Source organism: Phacochoerus africanus, chromosome 2 (assembly GCF_016906955.1).
Source record: "Phacochoerus africanus isolate WHEZ1 chromosome 2, ROS_Pafr_v1, whole genome shotgun sequence".
Classification (NCBI taxonomy): Eukaryota; Metazoa; Chordata; class Mammalia; order Artiodactyla; family Suidae; genus Phacochoerus; species Phacochoerus africanus.
In genome coordinates, this window is record NC_062545.1 from 132,275,968 (window position 1) to 132,284,468 (window position 8,501).

The 8,501-nt window shown below is 53.1% G+C and overlaps 1 protein-coding gene across 2 annotated transcripts; it reads right to left on the reverse strand.

Moving 5' to 3' along the window:
* Window positions 1-4,119: 4,119 nt before the first annotated feature.
* Window positions 4,120-8,106, reverse strand: CHAC1 (ChaC glutathione specific gamma-glutamylcyclotransferase 1). 2 transcript variants are annotated; one of them, XM_047766674.1, is made up of 3 exons: window positions 6,656-8,106; window positions 6,081-6,116; window positions 4,120-5,249 (listed from the first exon to the last, which is right to left on the reverse strand). In XM_047766674.1, the coding sequence occupies exons 1-3, from the start codon at window positions 7,220-7,222 to the stop codon at window positions 4,848-4,850; spliced, it is 1,005 nt and encodes a 334-aa protein (XP_047622630.1). In that variant the 5' UTR covers window positions 7,223-8,106; the 3' UTR covers window positions 4,120-4,847. The 2 variants fall into 2 exon arrangements, with proteins under 2 accessions (XP_047622630.1, XP_047622631.1); XM_047766675.1 differs by having other exon boundaries at window positions 6,535-6,938.
* Between the last annotated feature and the right edge of the window lie 395 nt (window positions 8,107-8,501).

Consider the following 8,501-nt stretch of genomic DNA (forward strand, 5'->3'; position numbering starts at 1 on the left):
GCCCATGTCCCCCTATACCATCCGTGCCCATCTCAGCAAGACTCTGGGATCTGCACTCTCCTCCCTTCAGCTTCCCACCTCAGTTTTCAACCAGCTGCCAGAAGGTGTCCCCACATTCTATGCTCCTGGTTTTAGTTCAGCCTTCCCCAGCACCTGCCCAACCATGTTTCCCTGCCACAAGCACGAGCTTCCTTAACCCCAGCCCTGAACACAACACTTGCCTGCTTGACAAGCAGACAAAACAAAAAGACAAAAACAAACAAAGACTCTTCTGTGGGAGGAAAAACATGAAAAAACAAAAACATCACCACACAACTCAACTTCCCTGCAAGATAAAGTCTAATACTTCCTCCAAGAACTGACTGCAAAGTAGCTTTCAGCCTTGTCCCCAGCACCCCAGAGCTTCCTCCACATAGCCACTTGCCAAGCTCTGTGTACTTCCCACCTTTGCTGAAGCCATCTCCACACACCTGGAATACCTCTGCCTCTTGGTGGATTCCTGCAGCTGCATTAAGGCCCTCCCAGACCTGACCACCTCTGCTCCATCCCCTGAGCTCCTGGAGTTGCCCCTACCCCAGACTAGATTTGAGGGAAACTCTATTAGTCTGTTTCCCACAGTTGGAGACCAGGGCCCCTCAACCTACTGTAGACTCAAAAACTGCTGATCTTCCTATTCAGTCCCAGTTCCCCAGAAGGATGCCCTTGAGGGACAGACAGGATGATGATTTCTGAGACCCTGCTAACCGAAATCCCTTAATGCTGAGGCCTAAGTTTGGGCATTTGATTGCCCTACTTGAATCCCTCCAACTAAAAGAAAAGGAAATGTTTAATGCTCTATACCAGAAGTCCTCAAAATGGCTCAGGGACCCCTGGGAGTCCTTAAAACACTCTCAGGAGGTCAACAAGGTCAAAACTATTTTTATAATACTACTAAGAGGTTATTTGCCTTTTCAATCTCATTCCTCACAAGTGTCCAGTGGAGTTTTCCAGAGCTATATGATAGATGAACTTGCAACAGAATGAATGGAGAAGCAGATAAGAATCCAGCGGCTTCCATTAAAGTCAGAGATTAAAAAGATAAATCAGGAGTTCCCTCAAGGCTCAGCAAATTAAGGATCCAGTGTTGTCATTGCTGTGGTGTTGGTTGGATCCCTGACCCGAGAACTTCCATATGCTACAAATGCAGCCAAAAAAATTAAAAAATAAAACAATGCCACTCCTTTCACTAAATAGTTTTGGAAAATATAATCCTTTTTCCTTAAAACTATGTTAACATATAATGGATTTTTTTAATTGATAAATATTTTAAACTTTTCAATTCCTAATAACTAAATGTTGTCAATTGCTATATCCCATATAAACAAAAACTCTAGGGGTCCTGAGACCCCTACACCCTCCCCACACCCCCAGTACTGCTCTGCTTCTCTCTCCTCTTAGCAGGCAACTTTCTTGAGAGCTGTCTACTTCCCCCCCACTGGCTCCTCAGCCGTACCTTGTGGTTTCCTGCCAATTTCCCTGAAGTTGCTCCCACTGAGGCAAATGAGGATCCGTAGCACTTCATTCAGTGGACACTCCTCTGTCCTCATTTTTCCCTGGCATTCTAGCAGAGTTACCCTGGCTCTCAGAACACCATGCTCTCTGGTTCTCCTGCCTCTCCAGCTGCTTGTTCTCAAATCTTGCTTCACTCACCCCACCAGGTGTGGGTCTTCAAGGGTGGCCTGTGTCCCTTTCTCTTTTCTCTGTACACCCAGGGCTTCAAGCACCGTTTTGATGTGTATGACTCCCAAATCTCTAGCTCTAGCCCATAATAATCTGGGTCCCAGACCCACACATCCAGCTGCCTCCTGAATATCCATGTGGATGCCGCTGCCTCACAGGCACCCCAGTGTAAACACTCACATTGGGCAGATCTCCACCCCCATCCTTTCCAACTCTGCCACTGAACCAGGAGCCCAGGCCCTCTACCCTCCCCCTCCCTCTCCTCATCAACCAGCCACACCCAGTCCTGCTGACCTCGCCCTCTAAATTACCCTCAAACCCATCTTCCTGTTCATTCCCACTATACACCTTAGCTCAGGCCACCTTCCCCTCTCCCCCGCCTATCTTTGACCTTCCTTCTCCAATCGGATGCTGCAGCCAGTGTTCCTTTTTTCTTTTTTTCTTTTTTCTTTTTAGGGCTGCACCCGCAGTATAGGGAAGTTCCCAGGCTAGGAGTCAAATCAGAGCTGCAGCTGCTGGCCTGCACCACAGCCACAGCAATGCCAGATCTGAGCCACATCTGAGAACTCCACCTGAGCTCACAGCAATGCTGGATACTTAACCCACTGAGTGATGCCAGGGATGGAACCCCCGTCCTCATGGATGCTAGTCAGGTTTGTAACCACTGAGCCACAATGGAAACTCCCAGTGTTCCTTTTTAAACAGCCCCCCACACCCACCCCCTGCACAGACCCAGGAGGAAAGCCACCTCCACAGCATAGGCCAACTCACCAGAGCATCCAGTGGGATGAGGTCCTGCCACCTGTCTGGCCACCTGTTCCCCTCCCCATGCCACCCTGTCCCAGATGGTCTTACCTTGCTTCCCCCTCTTATTCCCTGCCTCTGTTCACCAAGAGACCCCTTCTCAGGCCCAGGGCTCGGCCCCATAATTCTCTCCCCCAGAAAGTTTCTCTTCACCTCACCAGTCCCTCAGGCACAAGAGCCCTTTCTAAGCCGGTGCTCTATTCCCATCATGACACATTTCATGTCAAATGGTCACATTTGAAGTTCCTTGAAGAGGATTTCTTTCCTGCTATATCCCCAGTGCCTAGATGGGTGCCTGGCATATAGTAGCAGCTTAGTAAGTACTTGCTGAATGAATGGCTTGAAGAATGCAAGCCCATGTGTAGCCAGCAAGCAGCCCTCTACACTCCCATTCAGTATAGAGCAGGGCTCTACTGTGAACACCCAGACTGGCTGTCTGGCCCTGCCCTGGCACAGGAGGTGGCCTCCCAGGGCTCCCTGCCACCCACTGTCTCCCGTTGTTGTGTTGTTCTGAGCTCCCAGAAGAACCTGGCTGGATTCCACATTTTTCCCATCAATGGCCAAGACACAGGCTGCCAACACATGCGCACACTCCCCAGGCACAACAGCTGCCCAACTTGTTCAGAGCTGACCCTGCTGGGGACACACAGACCAAACCAGGGCACCGGACACAACAAGAGTGGCAGCAACACATACCACACAGCAGCTCAGAGACTGAGTACTTTTCTGGAGGTCACTGGGTCAATGACGAAGAGGCTGGGTTGGAGCCAGGCTCTTCTGCTGCTAATGCTTCCTCTGGGCCCCTCATCCATTCTGCAGATCCAGAAGTAGAGGATGAACCTAAGGGCCATTTACAGTTGAGGATTCAAGGGCCAGGCTGAGATCTTGGGGGCTGGGATTTGCCCCTGGGGACCAGGGTGAGGGAAGAGTAGCCAGGGGCATGTAGATGGTGAACAAGCAGCTGCCTGGGGGGCACCTTGTAATTCATCCCACCATGGGCGAGAGTCCTAGCAGGTCAACATAAGTGAGAAGGCACAACCCACACCAGAGGCCCAGGTGGTAAGAATGAGCCCCTGGACCACCCTTTGACTTAAGGGCCACCAGGTCCTCCAGACCTGCACTGTCAGAATTGTCTCACAAGTTGTCATCACCTTACTCTTTAAGCTCCTTTAACCTACATGGTTCCTTTAGCAGGAGGCCAGAGGTCTAGCCTCACTGTCCACAAGAGGCAGCAGCTGACACTGCAACTGGAGGAAGACCTGGTCTGAACCCCAAGCCTGCCAGTCTCTTCAGGGCATCTGGGGGGGAGAAGCAGGGTACCAAATGGGTGGCAAGGACTGCTCACAGGGCAGCCAAGTGGAGCTGCCTGGCTGAATTCTGCATGCCTCAGGGGGCATCCTTTGTGTACAGTAAGACATAAAGAGTGTCACAGGAGTGATATAATCTGGTAGTCCTGTGTCCTCAGCTGCCCCCTCTCTGGGAGAAGGGGATGGGAATGTATCAGGAGCCCTGTCCCTACTTATGAGCCTTTCAGGGCTTTACCACCTATTGGTCCCAACCCCGGATCTGAAGAAAGAACCACATTCCAGCAGAGCATAGATAATGAGATCAGTTTATGGACAAAGGTATGGGACAGACTGGGAAGGTTCCAGAGCCTTTAGCAATGAGCTTCCCAGGAATAGACTGACAGACAGGAGTGGTCCAGACAGAAAGAGGGACAGGGAAACAAAGCCAAATGGGTAAGAGGCCCAGATACAGCCTCAGCAGCTGTGTCTGGGCTCCAAATCCAGCTCTGCCCTGGGCACCTGGAGGATGAGCAGGACTGGCAGGAGCCTCAGTTCTTGTAGGGCCGCCTCTCCTCACTCCCTCCCACACCCTCAACAGCAGACTGGGACCTTTGGCAGGTGGTATTTCTGGAGCTATGAAATGGTTGGTCTGGGCTGGGGGGCAGAGGTCAAGGCTCTTGGAGGCTCCCTGGGGAGGTAGAGGCCTGGGTAGTATGGGGTTAGCAGCAGCACTGGGGGGAATCTGGTCAGGCACCAGGTGCCTGGGATAGGGCACCGCTCAGCAGGGCCCCTGTGTCCAGGGCAGGCCCCCCACCCTGCCCACCACACCAACATGGTGCAATAAATAAAGTTTCAAGTAGTCAGTGTCAAGCAAGAGAGCTGGGGGCTGGGGCAGACAGGCAGGAGCTTAAGAGAGGCTCCCAGCCGACCACCAAGGTCTCTCAGAGGGCCCCAGCTGTATCAAGTCTGTCTGTATGCACGGGAGTGGGGACCTGGCCTCAGCATCCACGTAGGCACTCCCTGCAGGGGCTCAGCCCCTCAGACCAGTGCCAAAGCCTGCTCAGTGGGGCAGAAGCAGGGCAGCATGGTTCCTACAGCATCCACGATGGCTGCCAGGTGCTCGTCCTGTGCCTGGGGCCCACAGAGCTGCATGAAGTCCGCCAGGCGTAGCAAGTACTCGAGGTTGTGGCCAGAGAAGCCTCGGCAGGCCAGGATCTGTGTAGCGATGGCCTTCTCGGGTGCAGGGCCCAGGTAACCAGGGTTCTGCGGGGTGGCCACGTAGGCCAGTGCCTTGAGTGGTTGGTCAGGGCTATCTTGAGGGTAGAAGGTGACCTCCTTGGTGTCATAGCCACCGAGCACTGCCTCCCGCACATTCAGGTACTTCAGGGCCTCATTCACCTGCTCTCCACGCACCTGGTACACTACGCCCCAAGTGCAGCCCTAGGAGAAAACATGGGCACCGAGGTCAGTCACACAGCTCCTTCTCGGCCCACCCCCCAGGACTCTGCTCTGTTAAGGAAGGTGGACAGAGGGCTGATGAGCCCTATAGTAGAAATTCATCAAGCCCCCATTCTCCCTTAATAGGGTTTTGATAAGTTGGTCTCAAGTACAGAAATCCTATTAGAGTAATGTCTGAGAACCATTGGCATCACCTGTAAGCTTGTTAGGAATGAGTTTCAGTCCACACTAAATGTTATTAAATTAAAATCTACTTTTTTTTTTTTTGCTTTTAGGGCCACACCTGCGGCATACGGAGATTCCCAGGCTAGGGGTCTAATTGGAGCTACAGTTGCCGGCCTATACTACAGCCACACCAGATCTGAGCAGAATCTGTGACCTGCACCACAGCTCACAGCAATACCAGATCCTTAACCCACTGAGCGAGGCCAGGGATCAAACACACAACTTCATGGTTCCTAGTTGGATTCGTTTCCACTGCACCACAACAGGAACTCCAAAAACCTACATTTTTAAAAATTTTATTTTTTTGTCACACCCATGGCATGTGGAAGTTCTTGGGCCAGGGATCCAACCCATGCCACAGCAGTGACCTGAGCCACTGCAGTAAAAATGCCAACTCTTTAACACACTGTGCCACAGCCATAAAAGAACTCTTAAAATCTACATTTTTAACAAGATCCTCAGGTGATTCTTGTGAGAAGCGCTTACTGAGACCACCCTTCCCCTCAGCCAGAGGGGCATCTAATCTAGCCTGCAGCCAAGGACCCACATCCCTCCAAGCTGGGTTTCTCTCTTGACTCTGGCACTTACCTCACGATCTTCAAGGAGGGTTACCACACGACCAGGCTAAGGAGAGAAGAGAGGTTGGGGGGCGGGGGTGGGGGGGAAACAAGTTAGGAATGAGCTCTGCCATCAGTGGTTGAAGAAATCCTTATTAACCCTTCTGTCCCAGGCCTCAGAGAGCCAGTGCAGGAGAAATAGACATGGCAGTGGCTCAGATTGGCAATCAAAAATATTCATCAATACGGTGGTCGACAGGATCAGACTGGAGCCATTATACAGTGACCCACTAGGCACAAAAATTTAAGCCAGAACACCCGCCCCACGCCCCCCCCCCCCCGCGTCCCCCCAACAGGTCACATTTCCCCCATCAGGATGGAGTCACCCTCTGCCCAAATGGGCCCGGACATTCCAGGGCATGGGTAAGGAGCCCACTATTCTGCCCCCAGCCTCCTCATTCACTCGGGCATGGTTGCATGCTCACCATCTTGTCACTGCCCCGATGGAAGGTGTCTCCCTGCCAGAAGCGGCGGCTGTAGCCGCGCACGAAGCCCACCCGGCTGTCGCTGTAGGCGAAGTCGGGCCTCCACACCAGGGAGCCGTACCCGAAAATCCACAACGCTTGGGGGTCGCTGTCGTCCTGGGGGTGCGGCGAGGGGTACGGTGAGGCTGGCGGGGTGTTCTGGGCTGCAGACTCTTGCTTCATGGTGCCGGGCACAGGGACGGGCCCGGGCGGCCTCCGGGGCTGGTCTCCGGCGGGGGCACGGAAGGACCGACGGACGCGCACACCTGGCCTGGCACCGCTTGGTCGCTCCAGCTGCGGGGCCCGGTCCGAGGCACCCTTTAAACCCTCCGGCCAGGAAGCCCCACCTACCTTTGCCAGCTGCCGCGGTTATTGGGGCGGGACAAATCTCTTCTGGCCAATCACCTTCGGACTTTTCTGCTCGGTTAACCGCGGAGCCCTCTGAGTGGGTAACTGCGCGGCCTGTCCCGGGCCCAGCTCTCCGGCTGATTGGTTCAGCTCCACCTCTGTAGCAAACCTTGAGGAGTGATGCAACGGCGGGGGAGGTTTCCCCAGCTCCCGCATGCAGCAAGGGTGCCTCGGATTGCGTCAGGCGGCGGGCAGTGGGCACGGACACGGGCACCGGCCGTCTCGATGGCAGCCCCTCCATGGCCTGGGTCCCTCGGGAACCATGGCGATCGGGCCTCAGGCCTGTGTCTCCCAAGCAGTCCTGCCGGTGCACCTGGCGGAGTCACTGCCACCTCCGGCTGCACGAACTCATTACCAAGGCCAGTGCAGGACACATCCAGAAGGAGCGCTCTGGACGGCGTAAATGCCCGTCTCTGGGACTTGGCCTGGGAGCATGTACCCTGGAGAAGCTGTTGGAGGCACCTCCGCATTCCGCACAGGTGCCTCACGCCGTTGGCGCGCGTGAGCAAATGGAGAAACTGAGTCACGGGGTTGGCAAGGGGTTTTGCAGAGGCTGCGAGAGACTGAGTCAGACCCGGCGTCCTAAGCTTATGGGCCTCACGTGAGGGCTACGCCCCGGGCTAGGAATGGGACGCCGTTGAGCCCAAATAGTCTCAAGGGAAAGCGGGTCAGAGCGCTTGGAAGTGCCGTCTTCATTTTGAAGGTAGTGACCGGACCTGTAGAGAAAAGCCATAAAGACAGGAAAGCTGGGCCAGTTATGCCTCAAGGCGATGGGTTTAGTTCTGCCCCGACAGCAAGTAGGGTCAAATTGAGGCCCCCAGAGGACTGTAGGTGCCCTTCGCCCTTGGCTACTGGCTTCCGGACCCACAGAAGGTCCACAGGCCACCTGAGGTTAACTTTCTAAGCAGCGGCCAGGGGCTGTCTGACTGGAAAAGGGAAGCAGAGGCGGTAGAACTGGCTCCGAGGGACTCCTGATAGGAACAGGGTGAGGCCCCTGGCAGGGAAAAATGACAGTATTGCTTCTCATACGGTTCTAATTAGATATTTAAACTAAAAATTATCTGCACACTGAACCATTCCAAAGGTGCCTAAGATATATTTTCCAGTAGGAATGTTGGACTATGGAGTGTATAGTATGAAGCTAGATCTTTAAAAACAAAACAAGTAACATTAATATTAGTAAAAGATGGGAGTTATCTTGTGGCACAACAGTTTAAGTATCTGGTGTTGCTACTTCTGTGGCTTGGATTGCTGCTGTGAAGTGGGTTTGATCCCTATCCTGCAAACTTCCACATGCCACAGGCACAGCCAAAAAAAAAATAGTTAAAGAAATAATGTACCTAAACTGTTAGCAGAGCCTGTCACCAGACTAAGACTTTCCATGTTAAAAGTTAATATTTGTGGAAAAATTTGGGTAAAAAAACCCAAAAACGAGGAGCATGAATAATTTTTCCAGTTGGAAAAAATACAGGCAAATGGTCATTTCTGGTTATTTTTCTCTTTCTCTCCATTCCCCATGT

Bases quoted from the DNA above. Each gene is read 5' to 3' on its own strand.
- CHAC1 (XM_047766674.1), bottom strand. From the start codon at position 7,222: ATGGAGGGGCTGCCATCGAGACGGCCGGTGCCCGTGTCCGTGCCCACT. The intron at 6,117-6,655 runs GTACGGCTCCCT...TTCTCTCCTTAG, and splicing joins CAAGCGTTGTGGATTTTCGG to CCTGGTCGTGTGGTAACCCT. The intron at 5,250-6,080 runs GTAAGTGCCAGA...GTTTTCTCCTAG, and splicing joins CCCTCCTTGAAGATCGTGAG to GGCTGCACTTGGGGCGTAGT.